The 27,589-nt window shown below is 54.3% G+C and overlaps 2 protein-coding genes across 3 annotated transcripts; both read right to left on the bottom strand.

Moving 5' to 3' along the window:
- On the bottom strand, positions 1-17,056 carry SPACDR (sperm acrosome developmental regulator). Its single transcript, XM_050783862.1, has 6 exons — positions 16,976-17,056; positions 11,646-11,694; positions 9,782-9,886; positions 7,345-7,411; positions 6,744-7,067; positions 1-373 (listed from the first exon to the last, which is right to left on the bottom strand). Exons 4-6 carry the CDS (start codon positions 7,405-7,407, stop codon positions 140-142), a joined length of 621 nt encoding a protein of 206 aa, XP_050639819.1. The 5' UTR covers positions 7,408-7,411; positions 9,782-9,886; positions 11,646-11,694; positions 16,976-17,056; the 3' UTR covers positions 1-139.
- On the bottom strand, positions 10,614-23,582 carry TSC22D4 (TSC22 domain family member 4). Of its 2 annotated transcripts, XM_050783917.1 has the most exons (5): positions 22,988-23,582; positions 21,522-22,552; positions 18,466-18,632; positions 11,646-11,694; positions 10,614-11,263 (listed from the first exon to the last, which is right to left on the bottom strand). In XM_050783917.1, exons 2-5 carry the CDS (start codon positions 22,281-22,283, stop codon positions 11,054-11,056), a joined length of 1,188 nt encoding a protein of 395 aa, XP_050639874.1. In that variant the 5' UTR covers positions 22,284-22,552; positions 22,988-23,582; the 3' UTR covers positions 10,614-11,053. The 2 variants fall into 2 exon arrangements, 1 of the variants encoding a protein (XP_050639874.1); XR_007724172.1 differs by lacking the exons at positions 18,466-18,632; positions 21,522-22,552; positions 22,988-23,582 and adding an exon at positions 16,976-17,062 and having other exon boundaries at positions 11,187-11,263.
- Positions 23,583-27,589: the final 4,007 nt, after the last annotated feature.

The raw sequence follows: 27,589 nt of genomic DNA, 5'->3' as shown, positions 1-27,589 counted from the left end.
TGACTCAGAACTATCTGATATTTATTTCCCAATATTTTGATAATTTTTTTTACAAATGGAATACATGGAATGAAGGGGCTTATATGGGACCCCAGGTAAGAATGAGGTTGGGACTCTCTGAGGGTCTGGGGTTCCCCCCCTAGAGGGGACTTTGGGCATCCAGTTTCAGGGACTGAGCCGGGTTGGGTCGAGGGGCAGCGTGGCATCGGACGTGGTGCCGTCTGTGCCTCTCCTGCCTGCGGGACAGCTGGCGAAGCTGTTTCCGAACAGCCCACAGCACCAGGTACACCTCCCACAGCATCTCAGCCTCTGGCGTCTTCAAAGGTGACTGAGTCCTCACTTGGGAGCTGACTGAGGCAGAACTCACTGATGACTGTAAGAGAAAGAGAAGATGTACACATGTAAATAGGTGGGTCTAGGGAGAAACTGCCGTTAGAACGACTCATAGATAAACAGCAAAGGGCTCCCTGATGCCACCTCTCCCATCAGGCCAGCTCAGACATTACTTCTTCCAGGAAGCCTTCTCAGATTGCATTAGACGTTTGTCATCTCTATCCGTTTTTTTTTTTTTTTTTTTTTTTTTTTTTTAATGAGATGCGGTCTTGCTATGTCACCCAGGCTGGTCTCGAACTCCTGGGCTCAAGCAATCTTCCTTCCTTGGCTTTCCAAAGTGTTGGGATTACAGGCATGAACCATCACACCTGGCCCATCATTTCTATTCTTTTTGTTTTTTGAGATGGAGTCTTGCTCTATCACCCAGGCTGGAGTACAGGGGCATGATCTCAGCTCACTGCATCCTCCACCTCCTGGGTTTAAACGATTCTCCTGCCTCAGCCTCCCAAGTAGCTGGATTGCAGGTGCCCGCCACCACGCCCAGCTAATTTTTGTATTTTTAGTAGAGACAGGGTTTCACCATGTTGGCCAGGCTGGTCTCGAACTTCTGACCTCAAGCGATCAGCTTGCCTCAGCTTCCCAAAGTGCTGGGATTACAGGCGTGAGCCACCACACCTGGTCTTTTTGTTTGTTTGTTTGTTTGTTTTGAGACAAGGTCTCACTCTGTCATCCAGGCTGGAGTGCAGTGGCATAATCTCAGCTCACTGCAACCTCCACCTCCCAAACTCAAGTGATGCTCCCACCTCAGCCTCCTGAGTAGCTGGGACTATAGTTGTGCACCATCACGCCCGGTTAACTTTTATATATATATACACACACATACACACACACACACATATATACACATATATATATTTTGTAAATATATATATAGTAGAGATATACATATATATATATATATATATATATATATTTTTTTTTTTTTTTTTGTAGAGATGGGGTTTTGCCCAGGCTGGTCTTGAACTCCTGAGCTCAAGTGATCCACTTGCCTCGGCCTCCCAAAATGCTGAGATTACAGGTGTGAGTCACCACGCTCAGCCTAAACTGTTTTTTTTTGTTTTGTTTTGAGATCACTGTAGACTGACTGACATGCAATTGGAAGAAATCATAGGGATCCTATGCACCCTTTACCAAGTTCCCCTCAACAGAAAAATCTTGCAAAACTATACTATGATACAGTCAGGATATTGACATTGATCCAATTTACTGATCTTACATAAATTTCCCCAGTTTTACTTGTACTCACTGGTGCGTGTGTCTGTGTGTGTGTATAATTTTACCAAGTTTTATCCAGTGTACAGGTTCATGTATCCGACTACCACAGTCAAGGTACAGAACATTTCCATCAGACAGGAGAAAGCAAAAAACAAAAACAAAACAAAAAAAGATACAGAACATTTGCATCATCCCAAGAGTCCCTCATGTTATCCTTTTATAACTACACTCTTCTCCCCCTCTCTCTGCGGCCCCTGGCAACCACTGAGCCACTAATATGTTCGCCATTTCTAGACTTTTGTTATTTCAAGAGTGGTAGATAAGATAAACGGAATCATTCAGTATATAACCTTTTAGGATTGGTTATTTCCACTCAGTATAATTTCCTTGAGGCCAGGCGCGATGGCTCATGCCTGTAATCCCAGCACTTTGGGAGGCCAAGGTGGGTGGATCACCTGAGGTCAGGAGTTCGAGACCAGCCTGGCTAACATGGTGAAACCCCATCTCTACTAAAAATACAAAAAATTAGCTGGGTGTGGTGGCCAGGCGCTTGTAGTCCCATCTACTTGGGAGGCTAAGGCAGGAGAATTGCTTGAACCTGGGAGGCGGAGGTTGCAGTGAGCTGAGGTCACGCCACTACATTCCAGCCTGAGCTACAAGAGTGAAACTCCGTCTCAAAACAAACAAAAAAACTTCCCTCGAGATTCACACCCACATTACCACATGTATCAATAGTTTGTCTTTTCTTTTTTTTTTTTTTTTTTTTTTTGAGATGGAGTCTCCCTCTGTCGCCCAGGCTGGAGTGCAGTGGCACAATCTCGGCTCACTGCACACTCCACCTCCTGAGTTCACGCCATTCTCCTGCCTCAGCCTCTCGAGTAGCTGGGACTACAGGCACCTGCCACCACGCCTGGCTAATTTTTTTTTTTGCATTTTTTTTAGTAGAGACAGGGTTTCACCCTGTTAGTCAGGATGGTCTCAAGCTCCTGACCTTGTGATCCACCCGCCTCGGCCTCCCAAAGTGCTGGGATTACAGGTGTGAGCCACCGCACCCGGCTTTTTTTTTTTTTTTTAAGACAGAGTTTCGCTTTTGTTGCCCAGGCTAGAGTGCAGTGGCATGATCTCAGCTCACTGCAACCTCCGCCTCCCAGGTTCAAGCGATTTTCCTGCGTCAGCCTCCCGAGTAGCTGGGATTACAGGCACCCACCACCATACCTAGCTAATTTTTTTGTATTTTTAGTAGATACAGGGTTTCACCATGTTGGCCAGGCTGGTCTTGAACTCCTGACCTCAGGTGATATGCCTGCCTCGGCCTCCCAAAGTTCTGGGATTACAGGCATGAGTCACCACGCCCGGCCCTGTCCTTTCTATCTTTTTAGAATGTTATTTATTTGTGTGTTTGTTTTGTTTGTTTGCAGATACGGGGTCTTACTATGTTGTCTAGCCTGGCCTCGAACCCCTGGGCTCAAGCGATGCTTCCGCCTGGTTTTTCAAAGTGCTAGGATCACAGGTGTGTCGCTGCCCCGGCCAGTTTGTCCTTCTTATTGCTGAGTAGTATTCTGGGGTTTGAAGATATCACAGCTTAACCATTCACCCGCTGAAGGACATGGGTTGATTTTGGCTACTACAAATCAAGCTGCTATGAATGTCCACATTTAGATTTGTTTTTTTTTTTTTTTTTTTTGAGACAGAGTCTCCCTCTGTCACCCAGGCTGGAGTGCAGTAGCGCGATCTCGGCTCACTGCAAGCTCCGCCTCCTGGGTTCACGCCATTCTCCTGCCTCAGCCTCCCGAGTAGCTGGGACTACAGGTGCCCGCCACTGCGCCCTGCTAATTTTTTGTATTTTTAGTAGAGACAGGGTTTCACTGTGTTAGCCAGGATGGTCTCGATCTCCTGACCTCATGATCCGCCTGACCTCATGATCACTCCCAAAGTGTTGGGATTACAGGTGTGAACCACTGTGCCCGGCCTCACATTTAGATTTTTCGTGTGAACATAAGATTTTATTTATCTGGGATAAATGCCCAAGAGTACAACTGTTGGGTCATATGATAACTGCATGGCTAGTTTTATAAGAAATAACCATTCTTGGCCAGCCGCTGTGGCTCACGCCTGTAATCCCAGTACTTTGGGAGTCCGAGGCAGGAGGATCACCTGAAGTCAAGAGTTCGAGACCAGCCTGGTCCAATATGGTGAAACTCTGTCTCTACTAAAAATACAAAAATTAGTCAGACATGGTGGTGGGTGCCTGTAATCCCAGCTACTCGGGAGGCTGAGGCAGGAGAATTGCTTGAACCTGGGAGGTAGAGGTTGCAGTGAGCAAGATCATGCCACTGTACTCTAGCCTGTGTGACAGAGTGAGACTCCAACATAAAAAAAGAGAGCGAGCTAGAAATGACCATCCTCTTTTCCAGAGTGGCTGTGCTATCTTTTTTCCTTTTTTTTTTTTTTTTTTTTTAAGACAGCGTCTCAGTCTGTCACCAAGGTTGGAGTGCAGTGGCATGAATATAGCTCACCGCGGACTTGACCTTCCAGCGATCCTCCCACCTTAGCCTCCCAAGTAGTTGGGACTACAGGCATGCATCAAGCCTGGCTAATTTTTTTACTTTTGTAGAGATGGGGTCTCCCTATGTTGCCCAGGCTGGGCTAAACAAGCTTACAATCCTACTCACACATATGACTGCAGGTGAGCTTTCAAAATCAACATTTGGTCATGTCACTCCTCTGCTCAAGTGTCTTCGAGGGCTCCCATTGCCCTAAGGGTCCAATCCAAAGCTCACAACTTGGCAACCCTGCCTTCTACCAGCTGACTTTTGGCTTCAGGATCGTTCCACTCCAACCCACACACCTTGGGCCAGCTCTGGACACATCTGCTATTCTTTTTTGTTTGTTTGAGACAGACTCTCACTCTATTGCCCAGGCTGGAGTGCAGTGGCACAATCTTGGGTCATTGTAACCACTGCTTCCCAGGATCAAGCAATTCTCCTGCCTCAGCCTCCCAAGTATCTGGGATTATAGGGGTGCACCACCACACCCCGCTGATTTTTGTTTTTGTTTTTAGTAGAGACAGGGTTTCACCATGTTGGCCAGGCTGGTCCTGACCTCAGGTGATCCACCTGCCTCAGCCTCTCAAAGTGCTGGGATTACAGGTGTGAACCACTGCACCCAGACTCTTTTTTTTTTTTTTTCTGAGACAGAATCTTGCTCTGTCACCCAGGTTGGAGTGTGTGGCATGATCTCGGCTCACTGCAACCTCCGCTTCCCAGGTTCCAGCAATCCTCCCACTTCAGCCTCCCGAATAGCTGGGACTACAGCTGTGAGCCACTGATTCCTAGCTTATTTTTGTATTTTTTATAGAGATAGGGTTTTACCATGTTGCCCAGGCTGGTCTCAAATTCCTGAGCTCAAATGATCCTCCTGCCTTGGCCTCCCAAAGTGTTGGGATTACATGCATGATCCACTGTGCCTGGCCACACATCTGCTATTCTTACTCCCTGGACACCCCTCCCACTCCCTCCACCTTCCCCTAACAACCCTTTCAAGCCAAGCTAACACCTTCAGGCCTCAGTTTTACCCTCACTTCTGTTAAGAAGGTCTTGCCTGGCCAGGCGCAGTGGCTCACGCCTGTAATCTCGGCACTTTGGGAGGCCAAGGCGGGCAGATCACAAGGTCAGGAGATCGAGACCATCCTGGTTAACACGGTGAAACCCATCTCTACTAAAAATACAAAAAAAAAAAAAAAAAAAAAATTAGCCAGGCGTGGTGGTGGGCACCTGTAGTCCCAGCAACTCGGGAGACTGAGGCAGGAGAATGGCATGAACCCGGGAGGTGGAGCTTGCAGTGAGCCGAGATCGCACCCCTGCACTCCAGCCTGGGTGACAGACTCCGTCTCAAAGAAAAAAAAAAAAAGTCCTTGCCTGACTCCAGGTCTGGATAACATGCCTCTCTCCTGGGATCCTACAGCCCCCTCGACAATGTCACACTCAACAATGTGTGGATACTGAACTAGCAATGCCTATGATCTCATCTGTAGCCCTGCAAGTCTGCAAATTTTGTTCAGTGTTGTATCTTCAGTACCAGGCATTTGCTGGACGCACAGGAAATAGTTTTTATTTTTATTTATTTTTTTTTTTGAGACGGAGTCTCGCTCTGTCGCCCAGGCTGGAGTGCAGTGGCGCTCTCTCAGCTCACTGCAAGCTCCACCTCCCGGGTTCACGCCATTCTCCTGCCTCAGCCTTCCAAGTAGCTGGGACTACAGGCGCCCGCCACCACGCCCGGCTAATTTTTTGTATGTTTAGTAGAGACGGGGTTTCACCGTGTTAGCCAGGATGGTCTCGATCTCCTGACCCCGTGATCTGCCTGCCTAGGCCTCCCAAAGTGCTGGGATTACAGGTGTGAGCCCCCACGCCCGGCCTGGCTAATTTTTTTTTTAATTTTTAGTAGAGACGGTGTTTCACCATGTTAGCCAGGATGGTCTTGATCTCCTGACCTCGTGATCCGCCCGCCTCAGCCTCCCAAAGTGCTGGGATTACAGACATGAGCCACTGCGCCCAGCCGGAAATATATGTGTGTGTATATATATATATATAAAGAAAAAATTTGCCGGGTATGGTGGCTCATGCCTGTAATCCCAGCACTTTGTGAGGCTGAGGCAGATGGCTCACTTGAGGCCAGGTGTTCGAGACCAGCTTGGCCTCGTGGTGAAACACTTGTCTGTACTAAAAATGCAAAAACTAGCCGGGCGTGGGAGTGCATGCCTGTAATCCCAGCTACTCAGGAGGCTGAGCCAGGAGAATCACTTCAACCCGGGAGGTGGAGGTTGCAGTGAGCTGAGATTGCGCCACTGAACTCCAGCCTGGGTGACAGAGTGAGACTCTGTCTCAGGATAAAAAAAAAAAGAAAGAGAGAAAGAAAGGAAAAGATATTTTAAGAGACAGGGTCCTGCTGTGTTGCCCAGGCTGGTCTCGAATTCCTGAGCTCAAGTGATCCTCCCATCTCAGCCTCCCCAAATGCTGGGATTACAGGCATGAGTCACTGCACCAGGCCAGGAAACAATGGTTGAACAAGTAATCAGAGGGAGGGGTGAGTCACTCGGGGCTGGGGAAAGAGGGAGGGGGCGTTGGGACGGTGCTGACCTTCCAGCTGCACATCTGCCAGCCGCTCTGCAGGGCAGAGACCATGAGCGTAGAGACAGACTTGACGGCCGTCCTCGGCAGCTGCAGCAGGGATCGGCCCTGTCGGCCCAGCTCCACCTTGGTCCCCTCTGTAGTCTTGGCCAACACGCAGGGATCTGCCAGCTTGGGGGACTCAGCCAACTTGGGTTTAGCGTCTTTTGGGGACTCGACCAACCTCAAAGTCTCAGCCACCTGGAGAGTCTTCTCCATCTTCTTCAATGAGTGTTTCTTGGAGCCAGGGTGTTCTGAGATGGTTGGTTTAATTTTTTGCCTCCAGAAGAAAACCTGAGAACCAAGACACAGAGAGGAGAGACAGGAGAGAGGGGCAGGGCAGAGACAACACCATCCACAAAAAAGAAGGCACAAAAGGATGGATCAGTGAGTTTCCGGGCCTCTATTCCTTCTCCTCCAGCCCCTCCCCAGCTGTCCTTTCCTGCCTCCCCACTCCATCTTGTTTGGCCACAGGAGGCCAGGAAGGGAGGGAACCCATGCAGTAAGGGGCTGCTGTGACCATGCCCTCAGGCCAGAGCATCATGAGGACAGAGTGGTCTCAGAAACTCACCCAGGAAATAATCCTTTGCCAAGCCTGTCTAACCCATCGGAAGAACTTCATGACCACAACCATCTCTCTTGACAGGACAAACACGGAGGAAAGAGCAGAGCCAGCATTTGGTACGGTGGAGGTGGCAGGTGGAGGACGGGGTGGGCTGTGGGCCAGTGACCACCTCTTGAGGGGTCTCCTGTGAGCTTCAAGCCCAGCAGTAAAGAAAGAAGTAGGAAATCCTGGGGGAAAGCCCCTCCTGGCAATGAATCCCAGACCTTTTCTCCCCTCCCTGGGACAGGGAGAGGAGTTGAAGTAGGTGAGAACCTACAGTGAGGGAGAGTTCTAGACCATTGTGAGGCTGCCTGGCCCTGACCCCAACCCCCGAGGCCCTGCCTGGACCCACAGAGTCCATCTCTTCCACCCTGGCTCTTCTTCGCTCAGATCCAGAGAAAATAAGCTAAGGTGTAACAAACTAATAGGCCCTGTCCCTGCATCACGTCATGCAGTCCCTTCACAGCAGCCTTTCAAGGTAGGTATTATTGTTAGTGCCACTTCACCAAAGAGGGATCTGAAATTCAGGAAAGCTAAAGGGGGCCGGGCATGGTGGCTCGTGCCTGTAATCCCAGTGTTTTGGGAGGCTGAGGCAGCAGGATCACTTGAGGCCAGGAGTTCAAGACCAGCCTGGGTAACATAGTGAGACCCCCCCCTCCCCACCCCCGCAACTCACTGTTTAAATTTTTCAAAAAAAAATTTTTTTTTTTTTTTGAAACGGAGTCTCACGCTGTCGCCCAGGCTGGAGTGTAGTGGCGCGATCTCGGCTCACTGCAAGCTCCTTCTCCCGGGTTCACACCATTCTCCTGCCTCAGCCTCCTGAGTAGCTGGGACTACAGGTGCCCGCCACCGCACCCAGCTAATTTTTTGTATTTTTAGTAGAGACGGGGTTTCACCGTAGTCTCAATCTCCTGACCTTGTGATCCGCCCGCCTCGGCCTCCCAAAGTGCTGGGATTACAGGCGTGAGCCACCGCGCCTGGCCAAAAAAAATTTTTAAATCGGTCAGGAGTGGTGGTGTGTGCCTGAAGTCCAAGCTACTCAGGAGGCTGAGGCAGGAGGATTGCTTGAGCCCAGGAGGTGGAGGCTACAGTGAGCCATGATTGTGCCACTGCACTCCAGCCTGGGCAACAGAATGAGACTCTGTCTCAAAAAAAAAAAAAAAAAAAAAGAAATAAGGGAGAGAAGGATGGAGGAAGGAAGAGAGAGAGAGACAGAGAAAGAGAGGAGAGAAAGAAAGAAAAGAAAAAGAAAAGAAAGAGAAAGAGAGAAAGAAAGAGAAATTAAAGAGGAAGGAAGAAAGAGAAAGAAAAGAAGGAAAGAAAGACAAAAAAAGACAAGAAGGAATGAAGGAGGGAAGGAAGGAAGGAAGGAAGGAGGGAGGGAGGGAGGGAGGGAGGGAGGGAGGGAGGAAGGAAGGAAGGAAGGAAGGAAGGAAGGAAGGAAGGAAGGAGGGAGGGAGGCTGGGCACGGTGGCTCAAGCCTGTAATCCCAGCACTTTGGGAAGCCGAGACGGGCAGATCACGAGGTCAGGAGATCAAGACCATCCTGGCTAACATGGTGAAACCCCGTCTCTACTAAAAAATACAAAAATCTAGCCAGGTGAGGTAGCGGGCGCCTGTAGTCCCAGCTACTCGGGAGGCTGAGGCAGGAGAATGGCATAAACCCGGGAGGCGGAGCTTGCAGTGAGCTGAGATCCGGCCACTGCACTCCAGCCTGGGCGACAGAGCGAGACTCCGTCTCAAAAAAAAAAAAAAAAAGGAAGGAAGGAAGGAAGAAAAAAAAGGGGACCAGGTGTGGTAGCTCACACCTGTAATCCCAGAACTTTGGGATGCCAAGGTGGGAGGATTACTTGAAGCCAGCAGCTTGAGATCAGCCTGGGCAATATAGCGAGATGGTCTCTACCAAAAAATTTAGGCCGGGCACGGTGTCTCATGCCTGTAATCCCAGCACTTTGGGAGGCTGAGGTAGGCGGATTACTTGAGTTCAGGAGTTTGAGACCATCCTGGCCAACATGGTGAAACCCTGTCTCTACTAAAAATTAAAAAAAAAAAAAAAAAAAAAAAATTAGCCGGGAGTGGTGGTGCGCACATGTAGTTCCAGCTACTCAGGAGGCTGAGGCATGGAAATCGCTTGAACCTGGGAGGTGGAGATTGCAGTGAGCTGAGATCTCACCACTGCACTCCAGCCTGGGTGACAAGAGCGAAACTCCGTCTCTAGCTGGGCATAGTGCCACATGCCTGTAGTCCCAGCTACTTAGGAGGCTGAAGTGGGAGGATCACTTGAGCCCAGGAGTGGAAGACAACAGTGATCTATGATAACACCACTGCACTCCAGCCTGGGCAACATAGCAAGGCCCCATCTCTACAAAAATAAAGACAATTAGCTGAACGTGGTGGCACACACCTATAGTTCAGGGAGGCCAAGGCAGGAGGATCACTTGAGCCAGGGACGTGGAGGCTGCAGGGAGCTGTGTTTGTGCTGCCGCATTCCGGGCATCAGAGCAAGACCCTGTCTCAAAAAAAGAAAGAAGAAACGAAGAAAAAAAAAAAGAAAAACCAAAGAAGTTGCCCAAGGTTATGAACCTAGGGAAACCTAAGGAGGCAGAGAGTCACGGACTCCAAGGCAGGTCAGCCTCCTTGGAGGCTGCTAGGGCTAGGGGCCTCCTGGGGCTACATCCGCAACTCTCGCCTCTTCCCCGCTAGATGGGGTCCTTCTCCATCACTGCTGACTCTTCCGCCTGGGACTGGAGCCCAGGCTGCCAGGGAGGGGCCATCTCACCCACAGGGCCCGTCCTCAGCTGGCCGGGGGTGGGAGCCACGGCGGCCAGCCAGGCCTGGCAAGGGCACCGTGTGCCCGGGGAGTCTGGCCCACACCCAGCCCAGAGACAAGGGGCCCATTCAGGGCCCCCCGCCCCGCCCCCAAGCAGCCACCCGGATCCAGCCCGCAGAGGGGACACACTGGGAAGCTGGGGGTGGATCTTGGGCAGCCACCAAAGACCTCATTGTTTCCTGGTCCCCCCGCCCAGCACGTGGGCAGACGCCCCCCCACCCCCAATCCTCGCCTGCCCCTTCCCAGGACCCGAACCGCTGGCTCCCTTCTCCAGTCTCTGTCTCAACCCCTCCATCTCCCACGCTTTAAACCTCCCCAGTCTGCAAAAGATCTCAGGGAAGCCCCAAATGGCAGGCGCGACCCCTGAGTCTGAACACAAGCAACGAACGAGATGTCAACCTCCAAATTCAAGTTTCTTCAGAATTTTTAATTATTATTATTATTTTAATAACAACCTGAATCCCAGAACTTCCAGATACTGTCCACACTCCCTCCCCTGGGCAGAGGAGAGGATGCACCTCAAGGGAACAAGATGGGGGTGGGGTGTCTGCCAGGGAGCCTCCAACTCCCCCAGGCCGTCGACTGCTGGGGGTCCCATGAAGGGAGGGTGGAGGTTGGTTCCCTCCCAGAGGGGGCTCCCTCTGATGCCCCGTCCTGAAGTCCTCCCTCCTCCATCAAGGCTGGGGATGATGAGGAGATGGGGCAGGGGCCGGGGGGCCAGGCCGTTACTGAGCCTTGAACTCCCACCCTGGGGACATGGGGACATTAAAGCTGCATAGGAAGAGGGGGCAGGCGGCTGACAAAAGGCCGGGCAGCCCCAAAGGCACATTGTAAGGGAAGGGAGGCTCAGACGGAGGGCCCATTGGGCGCGGAGGGCCCAAGCCGTGGGACCCCCGAGGAGGGCAGCTGAGCCAGCTGCTCCGGGCTGGCCAGGGCGCGCAGCAGCCCGTTCTCCTGCTCCAGCGCAGCGTTCCGCTCTGCCAGTTCCCGGATCTGCTCCTTCAGTACCTCCACCTCCTCCCGGACCGCAAACATGAGGTGGGACTTCACCAAATCCTGGGGGCCCCGGGGACAGGCACAGTGTCAACGGAGTGGGTGCCTCATCCCCTGCCCAGTGCCTCAAGGGCCGGGATGGGAGAGAGTCCCGTGTCCAGAGGATGAGAGACAAAGCAGGGAAGGGACAGGGGAAAAGGACGAGGGACAGAGGCAGAGTCAGAGCTCAAAGACAGAGATGGGGACCAGCAGCCAGACCAGAGGCCGGGCAAAGTCAAGGGCGCAGGTGGCGGTAGGAGGGGGCAGAGGATGCCCAGGAGCCCAGCAGGGAGAGGGATGGAGGAACTGGGAGTTGGTGTTCCCTGGTAAGGAAGAAGACAGGGCTGGGGCGGAGGGATGGCTTAAGGGGGCCGGGACCTCCTGGGACCAAGATGGCTTCTCTTACCATGGCTTGCTCGATTTTGTTGTCAATGCCAACCAGGCTTCCGGAGCCACTGGAGAGACACAGGAAGGTGAGGGGAGGAGAGGAGGAGCCTTCCCAGGTGCTGGTTTCTTGGACCACAGCCTCCCGCCCACACCCCCCTATACCTGTGACAGTAGAGAATGAGGGAGAGGAGGGTTTTGTCCATCCCCCTGCGGGCTGAGGGCCGCTGCCCAGGGCCTCCCAGGCCCCGGTGGGGCGGGGGCCCAGATGTCCCTCGTATGGGGGACGCACCCCGGGGAGAGCAAGGGGAAGAGGCACAGCCCCTTTTTCGGGGCGGCCCCGGAGCCATCCCCACCACTCGGGTCTCATAAGATGACACCAGGGACTTGACAGAGATCCCTGGCTGGGCCATGCCCAAGGGGAAAGGGTCCTTAGACGCCCCCCCAACGGAGAAGGATGCAGTGAAGGGAATGCCTGGGGGGCTCAGAGCCCCCCGGGCAGAGCAGGGTCTGGCTGGTGCCAGGCGGGCAGAGAGGAGACAGTGCCTCGGGGGTGCTGGCCTGAAAGATATACACCACCCCCCCCCCAAGGGCAAGGCCTGGCTGCTATTGGCTCCTTGGGGACACGGGGACCCCCCCCCCCCTCCCCTCGGCTCCTCGGTGGGCGGGAATTCCCAGACACGGTCAGTGCCAGTGTCCCCTTCTCACCCTGGCACCAATCCCAGAGTGGAGGGGAGGGGGCCGGCCGAGGAAGTCAGCTGGTGGCTGGGCCAGGGGAGGGGCGTGGGGCAGAAGCCTGGGTCTGAGAGGGGAGTGAAGGGTGTGAAGGGAGACGAAGGGCCTGGCCCTCGGAGGCCCCTCCCCACCTCTGACCCCATCCTGTCCCCTCTGTCCCTCAAGGCCTTGGGAAAGAGGGTGGAGGTGGCTGGGGTAGGGGGCGTTCTGACGTACTCGTGGTCTTCCATAGATCATGAGTGCTCTACTACCAAAAAACCCCACAAGGCTCACATCATGGGTGACCCCAGGACCTGGCCAGAGGGTCCCTGACTTTCCAGAGAAGACCAAAAATGGGAAAGGTTACCATGGCAACAGAAACTGAGCCCAGAGCCCTAGAAGACGAATACAGCCTAAAGGCCAGGTGCGGTGGCTCACACCTGTAATCCCAGCACTTTGGGAGGCTGAGGTGGGTGGATCATTTGAGGTCAGGAGTTCGAGACCAGCCTGGCTAACACGGTGAAACCCCATCTCTACTGAAAATACAAAAATTAGCCAGGCATGGTGGAGGGTGCCAGTAATCCCAGCTACTCAGGAGGCTGAGGCAGGAGAATTGCTTGAACCCGGGAGGTAGAGGTTGCAGTGAGCTAAGATCGTGCTACTACACTCCAGCCTGGAAGACAGAGTGAGATCCTGTCTCAAAAAAAAAAAAAAAAAAAAAAAGGGACAGGCATGGTGGCACATGCCCGTAATCCCAGCACTTTGGGAGGCTGAGGCAGGCGGATCTCCTGAGGTCAGAAGTTCGAGACCAGCCTGGCCAACATGGTGAAACCCTGGCTCTACTAGAAGTACAAAAAATTAGCCAGGCGTGGTGGCAGGTGCCTGTAATCCCAGCTACTCAGGAGGCTGAGGCAGGAGAATCGCTTGAACCTGGGAGGTGGAGACTGCAGTGAGCCGAGATCAGGCCACTGCACTCCAGCCGGGGCAACAAGAGCAAAACTCTGTCTTAAAAAAAAAATACCGCCTATGGGCCTGGGACCTGGGTCTGGGGTCTCAGAGGAAGCGAGGGCTCAGAGGAGAGGAAGGGAAGTGAGCTTGGAGATGGGACATTGGGAAGAGGAGCAACAGGGCTTGGAAGAGAGATGGGAGTCCCAGGTGACAGGGTCTGGCTGCAGTCTGGGAAGTGGCCACCAGAGGGCGACTCAGGCCTGGCTCAACAGGCCCCAGGGCCAGGCTCCAGGCTGGCTCCAAGACGCTGGGCTCTTGGTCCCAGAACCTGGCTCTCCCTCAAGCCCCACTCTCACCGCCCAGGACCTGCACAGGCTCTTGTGCCGACCTCATCCTCCAAGGCTCCCTCTCCCACCACTCTGGCCCCAGGCTCTTGCCCTGAGGTTCCAGACCTACCCTTGTACCCCTGCACTCTGGTGCTGTGGTGGGATCCCCAGTCCTGCCCTCCAGCCCCCAGCTGGGCCCCGCTCGGAGCAGGGGCCTCAAGGGGCTGCAGGCCACATCCCTGGGCTCCCTTGTAAGCTCTCCCTCCTGGCTGTCAGCTCAGACTCGCTTCCCCGCAGGGGGATCAGCACTCAATTCAAGGTGACCCTTGGATGAGGTCTGCAGCCAGGAAGGGAGCACAGGGAGCTGGGAATTTTCCATTTCTCATCCAAGCTCTGGGTGCAGAACGCGCTGACAGGTAGAGCAACTAAGGAGGTGACCAGGCCTGAGTGAGCAGGATGGGGTGGGTGGGGGAAGGGAATCTGGGACTCCTGGGGCGGTGGGAGAGAAGTTGAAGGCGGGGTGGTGGGTCTGCCAGCAGGAGGGTCAAAGTAATTTTCGAGCTATTTCAATCAGCAACACCTGAGTGGATATGGAGCCACCACAGAAAACCCAATACCCGCCCTCCACCACATTACACAGACTCACAGAGACCAAAGCGGGTGGATACCTAGGGATAGGAACATGGGCCCTGCTTGGCGGAGACTCAGGGGTAAAGATGTCAAGTAAGGTGTTCGTTCTCGCCAGAGATAAAGGAATAATACAACAATAAACGTTTGTTGGCCAATAGGTGACTGTCTTCTGTTTGTCTAGCGCCTGAGAGTTTCTGACAGCACTTTCCACTGGGGCTTTTTTTTTTTTTTTAAGACTAAGTCTTGCTCTTGTCGCCCAGGCTGGAGTACAATGGCGCGATTTCGGCTCACTGGAACCTCCACCTCCCGGGTTCAAGCGATTATCCTGCCTCAGCCTCCAGAGTAGCTGAGATTACAAGCATGCGCCACCACGCCCAGCTAATTTTTGTATTTTTAGTAGAGATGGGGTTTCACCATGTTGGCCAGGCTGGTCTCCAACTCCTGACCTCGTGATCCGCCCGCCTCAACCTCCCAAAATGCTGGGATTACAGGTGTGAGCCACCGCGCCCAGCCTCCATTGGAACATTCTAACACACACTTCAAGGGACCAGGACTCTGGCAACGCAGGCCTTCCCCTTTAGGACCCCAGAGTGAGGGGTTGTGGGCACTGTGCTAGAATTCTTTGACAGGGTCCAGGGGAGGAAAGTAGGGGCTGCTGAGACAGGACCTACCTCCACCACAAGCCCAAAAGCAAGTTTGTGTGGATTAGAAAATGCCCCTTTCTTCAAGACCCTTAATGCCACCTTCCGGAAAACTGTCGTGACTTCCAGCATTGACTGTGATTTCAAATATGAGCAGCACCCCCTGGAGTTGTGCAGTGTGTGACATGCACAGTGGGAGACTTAGCCCTGCAGGACTCTCGGTCCCGGGGCAGGGACAGCCCTAGAAGCTGGTCTTCCTCTTTGAGGGTCAAATAAAACAGCCTCAACATGAAGATGGGATAAAAAGCAGGACACCTGGGAGAAATGGGGAGCCTGGGATCTTGGGGACAGGGGCCAGCCCTGCATACTCGCCAGTGAGTTCAGGGGATCCCCCAGGGCCTAGGCCTGGGACCAGGAAAGTGTCAACCAGCTGCCCTGTCTCTATGCTCTCCCGGATTTGTGGTGTCTTTGGGGCGGGGCTGGGGAGGTCAGGGAGGGGGAAGGGGGTTTGGCTCCCTGCCCTGCTTGGGAGAGCTGTCCCTGACTGTCCTAGAGAGAAAGGACATCATAGACCGTTGCCGCCACCTCTTTGCTTGGGACACAGGCATCCCAGTAGGATAGTGGAGAAAGTGGCTTTGGGGTTGGACCTAGGCTCCAACTGTAGTCCAGCCACTTAAACTAGCTGGGTGGCCCTGGGCAAGTTTCCAAAATCCTCCTGGCCAGGCATGGTGGCTCATGCCTCTAATCCCAGCACTTTGGGAGGCCGAGGTGGGTGGATCACCTGAGGTCAGGAGTTTGAGACCAGCCCGGCCAACATGGTGAAACCCCGTTTCTAGCAAAAATACAAAAATTAGCCGGGCGTGGTGGCGGGCACCTGTAGTCCCAGCTACTCGGGAGGCTGAGCCAGGAGAATCAGTTAAACCTGGGAGGTGGAGGTTGCAGTAAGCCAAGATCGTGCCACTGCATTGCAGCCTGGGACACAGAGCAAGACTCCATCAAAAAACAACAACAACAACAACAACAACAACAAAACCCTCCTTCTCTGAGTTTCAGATACTTCATCTGGCAAGTGGGAGGACGGAACTGCTTTTTAGGATTACAAGGGATAAGGCAGTACCGGACCCAGGGGAGGTACTGGATAAATAAATGTATCTTTTCTTTCCCAAGTCCCTGGGATCCATTCCCTATAATGCCTGGATCTCGTAGGCCGGCCACTGCCCCCACCCCCAATTCCTTCCATCCACTTCTTCACACTTAACCAACTACCTGCCACCTGCAAGGAGGGGACAAGGATTTCCAGTCCCAGGGCATGTGAGCATTCTAGATTCACCTGCACCCTCTGTTCGCCCATCCCCAGATTCAGGGACTGGTCAGGCATCCCCAACTCCCTCCCTGTGATCCAGGCACTGAACATCTCAGCCCACCTTCCCTCCTAAGAGAGAGGTCCCAGGCCACTGGGACCCTGTTCTGCCAGCTCTGTGTACACCAGAAAGGAGAGGTGGGGTCTACACATCCCATTCCTAGGGGGCAGGGGGTGGCCCAACCCAAACCCGCCGGCTTGGCAGGGTGGGGCTTGAGGGGCTGGGCTGGGACAGATCCCCAAGAGCCTTGGAGCACAGCAGGGTGAAGTGGAGGCTGGGAACCGGACCGGTCAGATTGGGGTGTGCAGGGAGGGGGTGGGACGGAGGAAGGCAGGGAGGGAGGGGACGGGGAAAGACGGAGGCCTCAGGAGGTTGAATCCTCTAAGACAGAGACAGCAGGAGGCTGGGCTGTGAACTCAGCAGGGGTGGGGGAGGGACGGGGAGTCCTCTAGCCAGGGAACCTCCCAAGTGGCAGAGGGAGAGGGCGGGAAATGCTGAGAATAGCAGTGATGGGGGCAGGTGACTCTCCCAGCCCTGGCCAACCTCACACCTCGCACATTCCTGAGAGTGGGAATGGGGCGTGCAGGAGCCACCGTGTCCTGCCCAGCCCCGCCCAGCCCCACCTAGCACTGGCACCCTTGCCCTCCATCACACTAGCTCCTGGCCACCCCCTTTGCCAGGTCCCTCTCCTCCCCGAGGCTGCAGGACCCTGTCAGTGGTGGGCTTGAGTACCTGATCCCGGTGAGCGGCCCCGGATCTGGGGAGGAGAGGAAGGAGCAACTCCCATCTGGAATAGGTCCCTCAGGCACCCACTCACCCACTCTCGAAGCCCCACCCCCAATTTCCTTCCAAGCAGGAAGTCCCTCCCCTTGAAAACCTCCTACGGAAGTCCCACTCCTCCCTCCAAAAGAAAAACGGTGACTCCCCAGCCCTTCTGCCGGGTTCCTATCAGTCCCCGGCCAGAAGCAGGCAGCCTGGCTATCTCTGACTCACGATTCTGGGCCTCCCTTTTCAGCTTGCTGGCTTTCTTAGGAACGGTGACACCTGGCCCTGAAAACCCACCCAACAGAGCACTTTCCCCTAAAAGGTGAACCCCAGAAAGTCGCTCTCTGCAGTGCCGTCCCTGCCCCTTTGCCATTCCTAGCTCTGACTCTGTTCCTAGCTGGCCCATCTTAGGGACTCGCTTTCTCGGTTCTAGAAATCCTAGGATACTAAAGTAGACCCCGTGGGCTATCGGATGTCACAGTCCATACGTGCTGTTAGGGAGTCCCAGTCCTTTGTTAGGAGAGGAAGAGGGAGATGGAACTGAGACAAAACTGATTTCCATTCTTTTTCAGTTCTTTTTTTTTTTTTTTTTTTTTGAGGCGGAGTCTCGCTCTGTCACCCAGGCTGGAGTGCAGTTGTGCGGATCTCAGCTCACTGCACACTCTGCCTCTCAGGTTCAAGTGATTATCCTGCCTCAGCCTCCTGAGTAGCTGGGATTACAGGTACATACCACCACACCCGGCTAATTTTTGTATTTTTAGTACAGACAGGGTTTCACCGTGTTGGCAAGGCTGGTCTTGAACTCCTGACCTCAGATGATCTGCCCACTTCAGCCTCCTAAAGTGCTGGGATTACAGGCATGAGCCACCATGCCCAGCCTACTTCCTTTATATATATGTATGTGTGTGTGTGTGTGTGTGTGTATATATATCTCTATATCTATATATATATATGCTATTTTATTTCTTTTTCTTTTTAGAGATGAGGTCTCGCTACATTGCCAGGGTTTGGTCTTGAACTCCTGGCCTCAAGCAATTCTCCTGCCCGGGCCTCCCAAAGCACCACGAGTACAGGCGGGAGCCACTGTGCCCCGGCCTGATTTGCTATTCTGTCTAGAGCACGCATTTGCCAGTGGGTTCCTGGGGTTGGCCAGATGATCTCTAAATCTGCAAGAGCTCTGGAATCTGACAACAATGAGTCCCTTCAGAATCTAAAAAAGTCTGTGACCTGACAGTTCTGAGCCAGGGAGTCCCACCCAGCCCTCTCCACAGAGAGGGAGTGGGTCCGAAATCATCTGTGTGCAGTGGTTATGCCCAGGCCAGGTTTCTCTGTCTAAGAGTTCCTCTCCAAGTTCAACCTGGGGGAAGGATGCCTACCGGGCAGTTTCTCACAGCCATCCCAGGTGCTGGGCAGGGAACCTGAACCCCACGCCCCACCACCCCACGAAGCCCACCTACCTATCATCATCGCTGTCTAGGTGACCACTGATGGCCAACATGGAGTGGGCCAGGCTGAATTTCTGAGCTGCTACTGCTCCGAAGGGGTCTGGAGATTTGTGAACCAGGCTGGCATCGTGGGCGAAGTAGAGGGCCGGGGAGCTGGGGCGAGAGTCGAGTGGGGGCACCTGGAGGCGGAGAGGTAGGAACCATCACGTGAAAAGAGAAGAGAAAGGAATCAGCCGCCTTATAACTTGCCTATTAGCCTTCCTCCCTCTCCACCTCTCTACTCCCTTTGGAGGACCCGGGAGTCCTGTCCCCGCAGCCCTTCCCTTCTCCAGCTCTGGAGAAGGCATTAGGCAGGTACTAGAAGCAAGAAATGGGTAAACCTGAGGAATGGGAGGAGTGGTGTATGGGACATTACAGAGGGTCTCCCAAGTGGGAGGAGCGGGGGACTGATGGAAGAACTGAGAATAGACTCCAAAGTCCCTGCTCCCCCTGGGCCGGGACCCTAAACAGAGGCTACTCAGAGTGTCTGCCTTCTTTTATATTTTATTTTATTTTTTTGAGACAGTCACTCTGTCAGCCAGGGTGGAGTGCAGTAGCACAATCATGGCTCACTCCAGCCTCGAATTCCCAGGCTTAAGCGATCCTCCAGCCTCAGCCACCCGAGTAGCTGGACAGTTACGGCGCGCACCACTGTAACTGGCTAATTTTTTATTTTTTGTTAACACAGGGTCTCAGTATGTTGTCCCTGCTGGTCTCAAACTCCTGGGCTCAAGTGATCCTCCCGCCTCAGCCTCCCAAAGTGCTGGGAGAATAAGCCACCGCTCCCAGCCTGTGCCTTTGCTGGAGTCTCGCTCTGTCACCCATGCTGGAGTGCAGTGATGTGATCTTGGCTCACTGCAACCTCTGCCTTCCGGGTTACAGTGATTCTCCTGCCTCGGTCTCCTGAGTAGCCAGGACTACTGGCGCCCGCCATCACACCTGGCAAATTTTTCTATTTTCAGTAGAGACAACAGGGTTTCACCATGTTGGCCAGGCTGGTCTTGAACTCCTGACCTCAAGTGATCCTCCCACCTCAGCCTCCCAAAGTGCTGGTATTATAGGTGTGAGCCACTGCACCCAGGCTGCCTTCTTAAAATGACTCCAATGTCACCTCTTAGAGAGGTATTTCCCCATCATTCACTGGTCCACTGAACTGTTTCATTTTTTTTATAGCACCTAACATTATCTGAAATTAAAGTATTTATTGTGTCTCTCCCCGGCTAGAAGGTCAGTTTGCTCAGTAGCTATTTGTAGAATGAATGGATCCTCAGAAACTGCTCCTCCATCCCCTCACCCACCCCTCACTCTCGCCTCCCCTCTCAAACTTCTCGGACTCAGGTGGAATTCTGCTCCTGCACTCAGCCCTGGGGTTGGCGGGGGCTGGTTGTGGAGCTGGGGGGAGGCGGAGCCTGGGCGTGGACCTGCATAGCCCAACAGGCGCTGGGGGCGGCAGCAAAAAGGGCGGGGGCGACAAACATGACAAGACGCCTCTGTGAGGCCCCGGGAGGCCCCAGCTTCTCAGAAAAGCCAAGAACAGAGAGTCCAGGGTGGTTAGAGGGACAGAGCAGAGGAAGGGGGCCCAGGTGGTGTCCCCTGGCCATTCTCCACCACTCCCTTCTGTTAAGAGGGAGAAGAGGCATGAGGGGATGTGGAAGGGAGACAGACTTTTGGGCAGGGAAATAGCAAAACAGTTACGTGCAAACAGCAGACCGTCAGGAGGTGGGGGAAAGCTGGGGAGCAGGGGGCACTGGAGAGAGACAGGCAGGGTCTGTGGCCCCAAGAGAAGCTCAGGCCAGGCTTAAGGACAGAGAGCAGGGAAGCTGGAGGCCAAGGGGGTTTGCTTTGGAAGAGTGTGGGGACAGGACAGGAAGAGAAACAGCATCTTCTCCCCTGGGGTGGGTGCTGAATGCAGGAGTTCAAGAAGAGTTGGGCGGGGAGGGGGTGGGGAGTGGTAGGAAGGGGCGTCACGAGAGACGTGAGCTTGAGGCCAGGAGGGGGTTGGGGGGAGCCAGTCCTGACCGGTCCTGACAGGACCCAGACATCCAGTCCCAGGTTATTTTTATACTGTGGTTTGTGCCCAAGGCCAGGAAGGGGAAAGAGTTCGCATCCTCACACTCCCTGCCTTTCCCCAGCCCTCCGAGGTGTTATATTCTCCCCGCAGGACAGAAGTATCCCACCCTTTTGTCTCTGGCTGCTCACCCCCACCACGGGGACCCAGGCATGCTGCCCCCCCAGCCCGGACTTGTTCCTCTTTTGGAGACAGGAAGGAGAAAGAGTATGGGACTGAACTCCTTCTGGGGCTTTTCTCCCCCACTCCATGGTGGTCACCCTGGAGTTATCAATCACAGAGAGGCTCAGATGGAGGGAGTTGAGACAGACAACTGGGGGGTGAAAAGGATCAACCAGCAAGCCCCCTCCCCATCCCTGAGAGGTGTTCCCCCCACCCAATTTCTCAGTGACACTTGGCCTACAGCAAAGCTGGAGGTAGGACTGAGATGGGTGGCTGGGGGAAAAGAAAGACCCCTACATTCAGGATGGGGCTGCAATGCAGAGACTAGCAGCGCGCAAGGCCTACCTTTTACCTTTCCTCCCCAAATCCTGGCAGCTCCTCCCCCAGGGACCCAGCTACCCAGCTGAGGCCTCCACCCTCATCACCTAGAGGCAGAGGGGCTGAGACCAAGACAGAAGAAGGCCTGGTGAGGGGGCCACATATGCTATAGGCTACATGAAGACCAAGACAGAGAATCAGAGGCCATGGAGAAAGAGAGAGGGTGCAGAAAAACAGGAAGGAGGCTGAGACAGAAAATGAAGGAGGAGGAAGGGGCTTCAGAGTGACCTGGCAGGCACAGAGAAGAGGGCTGTCTGATCTGATAGACAAGTAATGGAGGAGGAGGGGGAGGGGGAGGGGAGGGGAAGGGACAGGAAGGAGGAGGGGGAGAAGGAAGGGGAGGAGAAGGGGTGGGAGGAGGGAGGCCCAAGATAGAGGTTAGGCCAGGGCTGATGGGCGAGCCCTAGAACCCAGGTCTTACCTGCCCCATCTCCTCTGGAGCACCCAACTCCATCCGCAGCCGCATGTCTACAGCTTTCCTCCGGGACAGTGGAGGGGTCCTGGTCCCTGAGCCCCCAGCCTCCGCGTCCACCCTCAGAGAGGGCAGGGGCGTGGCAGCCCGGGATGTGCCCGCACTCTCAACGGTCCCAGGCTCTGGGGGGCGCTGCTGGGGTGGGGAGGCCGACAGTGGGGGTGTCTCTGCCTTGGCTTTGCCGGGCACCACCAGCTGGCCCAGTCCCCCAGTGAAGGAGCGGGCCTGAGGCCCGGGAGAGGTGGGGGGTGGACGGAGCCAGGAGGTGGGGCCCTGAGACAGGCCTGACTGTGGGGTGGGGGTGCCCAGGCCGAGGCTGGCCAGCTCCAACCTGGAATCCAAAGATCTGCCCCCGGCGCCCCCTGAGGCCCCTCGAATTCCCTCCAGGAGTCGGCCGAAGCTGTGGGGCTCCAGGTCTCGCTCATAAACATCCACACACGTCCAGCGACCACGGCGATATGGCTCTCCCAGGCCGTGGGGCAGCTTCACCACCCGGAAACGGGAGGAGGGGGCCCCAGGTGGTGGGGAGCCATTCCGGGGGGTGCCCTTGCCCCCCGGATCAGGGCTGGGCTCCCCACTGGGCAGGCGGGGCAGGGGCCCGGTGGGGGGCTGTGGAGTAGGCGGATCTGAAGTCCCTGGGCTCCCCGGGCCCTCATAGTCTGTGGTGACGCTGGTGATTTGGAAACTACTCTTCTTCTTGCCCCCACTCATGGTCCCTGGGGCTCAGGGCTGGGCCAAGGTTGGGGGTGGGTTGGGACTCCTTGAAGGGGCTCAGGCACCCCTGGAACAAGGGGGCCACATGGTGGGGGCATCCGGGCCCCTGGGGACGTCTGGGTCCGACATGGCAGGAGGGCCTGGTGGGAACCCGGGGCGCCTGCTGGGTGAGGGGAGAAGAGGAGAGGGGAGGTGGCGGGAGGGGGGAGCACGGGCAGGTTTTTCCTGCTGCTGTTGCTGCTGAACTCCAGAGCTGAGTTTGCAAACTGGAAAAAGAGGGAGAGAGAGAGTGTGTGTGTGTGTCTGTGTGTGTGTGTGAAACCAGTGGGCAGGCCACCTCCGGGGCTTCCTCTCCGGGGAGCAGAGTGGGGGAAGGGGAAACCGTCAGAGACCCGGAGACAGGCAAGAGATGACAGAGACCAGGGCAGAGGGGACCAGATCCAAAAAGGCGCTCAGAGTAGGAAGAGGCAGATGAGTTCCAGAGTTGTGCATTTCTCATCTGAGATTCTGACTCAGGGGGCGGGTATTGTCCCAAGAGCTTGGACTCCAGGGCCTGGGAGAACCGGGGTGAAGCAGCTCCCCAGCCTGGCCCGGCCACTCAGAGAGACCTCTCCTGGGCCTCGAGCCCACCCCAGCTCCCACATCCCTGGGGCAGGCCCTGCCCGGCTACCCCCAGCGCCCCACCCAGCCCCGAATCCTACCTCTGGGGCCTCGGCCACTGATCTGAGCCTGAGGGTCCCGGCGCCTAAGAGGTCGGGCTGTGCGTTCCCTGGGGCCTTCTGGCCACGGGGAGTGGCGGGGCACGCAGGCGGCGATCAGAGGTTGCCCCGTCCTCTCCGGGGGCCTCAGCTCATCCTGCGAGGCATCTCCGAGGAAAGTTTGCTCTCCGGAAAAGAAGGAACCCGCGGCTCCTCCGAGGAGCCCAGGAGCGGCCGCTGAAGCCCCAGGGGTCTGGAGACTGATGTGGGAGAGGGCGGCCGAGCCCCCCGCTGCTCCCGGTGGCAGCCAGCGAGTGGGTGTCTCGAGTCTCCTCCCGCGTGGCCCCGCTGGGTCCGTGTCTCCGCTCCTCCGCTCCCCTGGGTCTCTGCCTCTCCGTCTTTCTCCTTCTGAGCTGTTGACAACCCCCACACCAGGAAGTCCTGCCTCCTCGGGCCTGCTGACTGCTCCTCTCCTCCTCCTCCTCCTCCTCCTTCCCCTCCTCCTCCCCTTCCTCCTCCCTCCCTCCCTCCTGGGGCTTCCCGCCAGCTGGCCCCGGGCCAGGCCTGCCACAGCCGCTGCTGTTGCAGTTGCTGCAGCCACTGCTTAGGCTGCTGCTCCTGGGGGCCCCAAACAGACTCTCTTAACCCCACACCTGCCGGGCCCAGCCCCACTCTTGCAGGGAGGGGCTGCAGAGGGCGGGGCTCGGGGAGAAAGGGGAGGAGCTTGCAGGGAGGCGAGGGATTCCCTTACTTGTAGTCAGTTGCTGCCATTGGCCTAGAGACACACAGAAGAAACGGAAGGCACAGGCCGGGAGGTGTGCTGGATGCCCACCCAGAAGTGCCCAGTCCCTGCTGCGGGGCGGCTGTGGCTGTCATTCTCCTTTGGTTTTCACAGCAACTGCATGAGGAAGGTACTATTATTCCCCCCATTCCTTATTTTTAAAAGTGGATTATTGCCGGACCCCGGTGGTGGCTCATGCCTGTAATCCCCACACTTTGGGAGGTCAAGGAAGGAGGATTGCTTGAGACCAGTTTGGACAATATAATAGCAAGACCTCGTCTCTACAAAAAAAAAAAAAAAAAAATTGGTGGGCATGGTGATGTGCACCTATAATTCCAGCTACTCAAAGGCTGAGGTGGGAGGATCCCTTGAGCCCAGGAGTTTGTGACCAGCCTGGGCAATATAGCGAGATCCCCATCTCTACAAAAAATTAAAAAATAGCACTTTGGGAGGCCGAGGCGGGCGGATCACGAGGTCAAGAGATTGAGACCATCCTGGCCAACATGGTGAAACCCCATCTCTACTAAAAATATAAAAATTAGCCAGATGTGGTGGCACGCGCCTGTAGTCCCAGCTACTCAGGGGGCAGGAGAATCACTTGAACCCGGGAGGCGGAGGTTGCGGTGAGTAGAGATCGTGCCACTGCACTCCAGCCTGGCGATTAGAGCAAGACCGTCTTAAAAAAAAAAAAAAAAAAAAAAAAAAAAAAAAAAGCTGAGTGTGGTGATGTAGACCTGTAGTCCCAGCTACTCAGGAGGCTGTGAGGCAGGAGAATCTCTTGAGCCCAGGAGGTTGAGGATGCAGTGAGCCTACATTGTGCCACTGCACTCCAGCCTGGGCAACAGAATGAGACCATGTCTCACCAAAAAAAAAAAAAAAAAAGTGGATTATTATGAAAATTTTCAAACGTGCCATGCAGACATGGGGAGACCATGCAAACTCCACACGGATGGTGGTCCCAACCCAAAATTAATTTTTTTTTTTTTTTTTTTGAGACGGAGTCTTGCTCTGTTGCCCAAGCTGGAGTGCAGTGGCGCGATCCTGGCTCACTGCAAGCTCCGCCTCCTGGGTTCACGCCATTCTCCTGCCCCAGCCTCCCGAGTAGCTGGGACTACAGGCGCCCGCCACTGCGCCCGGCTCATTTTTTGTATTTTTAGTAGAGACGGGGTTTCACCGTGGTCTCGATCTCCTGACCTTGTGATCCACCCGCCTCGGCCTCCCAAAGTGCTGGGATTACAGGCGTGAGCCACCGCGCCCGGCCCCAAAATTAATTTTTAAAAAATCATCAACGTTATAATGAAATGACATTCAATGAAATGACATGTGGGGGCCAGCTGTATTTTGCTGGACTATTTGAAATCAAATCCTGGATGTTATACTATTTCCCTTTGCCCCAACCACTCCCCCACATTTTTTTTAGAGACAGGTGCTCTCTCTCTCTCGCTCTCTCTCTTTCTATTGCCCAGGATGGAGTGCAGTGGTGTGATCATAGCTCACCACAGCCTGGAACTCCTAGGCTCAAGCCATGCTCCTGCCTCAGCCTCCCAAGTAGCTAGGACTTTAGATGCACGCCACCACACCCAGCTAATTTTTAAATTTTTGTAGAGATGGGAGCTCTCACCATGTTGCCCAGTATGGTCTCAAACTCCTGGCTTCAGTTGGTCCTCCCGCCTCAGTCTACCAAGTAGCTGGGACTACAGACACACACTACTACGCCTGGCTAAATTTCTTTTAAAAAAAATTTTTTTTGGTAGAGATGGGGGTCTTGCAATGTTGCCCAGGGTCGTCTTGAACTCCTGGCCTCAAGTGATCCTCCTGCTTCTGCCTCCCTAGTAGCTGGGACCACAGGTGTACTCCACCACATCTGGCTAATTTTTTAGTTTTCATAGAGACAGGGTCTTACTATGTTGCCCAGGCTGGCCTCAAATGATACTCCCACCTGGGCCTTCCAAAAAGCTGACATTACAGGCGTGAGCCATGGTGCGTGGCCTCAGGGAAATTTCTAACCCCTCTTTAGGGTTAGGTAAAAATAAAACAATGGAATACCTACCCTCGTTATGTATTTGTTCTTTATCTCTTTGTTAGAAACATCCACACTCCTGTTTCTCTCCCTTAAGCCATAGTAACAATGACTGCCATAGCCCAGGTCTGTGAGCCTCCCAAGTAGTGATGTCTGGGAAGCAGCCTCCCACCTGCTCCCTACCCCTCCAGACTGCATCCCTCTGTCCCTCACAGAACCTCTTCTCCTCTAGCAACACTCAGAACATGGCCTTGGTCCCTCCGTCCCCAGGCCCTCCTTCCTTCTTGCTGACTTGCTACAAACTATCCAAAAATTATCTTTGGGGCCGGCCTGGTGGCTCAAGCCTGTAATCCCAGCACTTTGGGAGGCCGAGACGGGCGGATCACGAGGTCAGGAGATCAAGACCATCCTGGCTAACACGGTGAAACCCCGTCTCTACTAAAAAAATACAAAAAACTAGCCGGGCGAGGTGGCGGGCGCCTGTAGTCCCAGCTACTCGGGAGGCTGAGGCAGGAGAATGGCGTGAACCCGGGAGGCGGAGCTTGCAGTGAGCTGAGATCCAGCCACTGCACTCCATCCTGGGCGACAGAGCGAGACTCCGTCTCAAAAAAAAAAAAAAAAATTATCTTTGGGCAATCCCTTTCTCTGCCTCAGGCACTGGTATCTGAGTCTAGAGGCCCTGGCACATTGCTGACCTCTGCAGAAATGTTTGTTGAGTGAATACATACAAATTTTTATGTCTTAATTTAATTTAATTTAATTTGAGATGAAGTCTCGCTCTGTCACCCAAGCTGGAGTGCAGTGCCATGATCTCATCTCACTGCAACCTCCGCCTCCCAGGTTGCAATCCTCCTGCCTCAGCCTCCCGAGTAGCTAAGATTGTAGGCACCCGCCACCACGCCCAGCTAATTTTTGTATTTTTAGTAGAGATGGGGGGGTCTCATCATGTTGGCCAGGCTGGTCTCGAACTCCTGACCTCAAGTGATCTGCACGCCTCAGCCTCCCAAAGTGCTGGCATTACAGTCGTGAGCCACCGCTCCCGACCTATACGTATAAACTAATCATACTAAAGGTATAAATGTGAAATGGGTTTTAAGTGTTTTAGTATCTCCCTCCCCTGGGAGCATTCTTAATAGCCTTTAATATGTAGGACCCTTTACAATTTACAAGGCACTTTGGTATTATTTTACTACCCCTCCTCTGCCAACAAAGAATGGACTAAAGCCAGCTTGTCCAACTGCACCGGCAGCTTGTGGCCCAGGACAAATTTGTAAACTTTCTTAAAACATTAGTAGTTTGGGTTTTTTGTTTTTTTGTTTTTTTCTGAGGCAAGAGTCTCACTCTGTCCCCTAGACTGGAGTGCAGTGGTCTGATCTCAGCTCGCTGCAACCTTCACCTCCCAGGTCAAGCGATTCTCCTGCCTTGGCCTCCCGAGTAGCTAGGATTACAGGCGCACGCCACCATGCCAAGCTTATGTTTTCTATTTTTAGTAGACACAGGGTTTTGCCACGTTGGCCAGGCTGGTCTCAAACTTCTGATGTCAGGTGATCCACCAGCCTCGGCCTCACAAAGTGCTGGGATTACAGGCGTGAGCCACCGCGCCCAGCCAGTGTTAAGAGTATTTTATGTGTGGCCCAAGACAAATTATTCTTCCAATGTGGTCCAGAGAAGTCAAAAGAGTGGACATCCCTGGACTAAAGCATCTCTCAGAGAGGTTGCACGATCTGCCTAAAGCCACACAGCAAGTCTGCAAAGACGCTGCCATGGGAAGTAGCATTCGCAGGCCAGGGATTAGGCCATGCCT

This window comes from Macaca thibetana, chromosome 3 (genome assembly GCF_024542745.1).
Source record: "Macaca thibetana thibetana isolate TM-01 chromosome 3, ASM2454274v1, whole genome shotgun sequence".
Lineage (NCBI taxonomy): Eukaryota > Metazoa > Chordata > Mammalia > Primates > Cercopithecidae > Macaca > Macaca thibetana.
This window is presented reverse-complemented; position numbering and strand designations above follow the sequence as displayed.

Bases quoted from the DNA above. Each gene is read 5' to 3' on its own strand.
- SPACDR (XM_050783862.1), bottom strand. From the start codon at position 7,407: ATGGTTGTGGTCATGAAGTTCTTCCGATGGGTTAGACAGGCTTGGCAA. The intron at 7,068-7,344 runs GTGAGTTTCTGA...CTTGGTTCTCAG, and splicing joins GGCAAAGGATTATTTCCTGG to GTTTTCTTCTGGAGGCAAAA. The intron at 374-6,743 runs GTCAGCACCGTC...TTTCTCTTACAG, and splicing joins GGCAGATGTGCAGCTGGAAG to TCATCAGTGAGTTCTGCCTC.
- TSC22D4 (XM_050783917.1), bottom strand. From the start codon at position 22,283: ATGAGTGGGGGCAAGAAGAAGAGTAGTTTCCAAATCACCAGCGTCACC. The intron at 11,695-18,465 runs GTAGGTGGGCTT...GTGTCTCTCCAG, and splicing joins CTAGACAGCGATGATGATAG to TGGCTCCGGAAGCCTGGTTG. The intron at 11,264-11,645 runs GTAAGAGAAGCC...CGGGGCCCCCAG, and splicing joins ACAAAATCGAGCAAGCCATG to GATTTGGTGAAGTCCCACCT.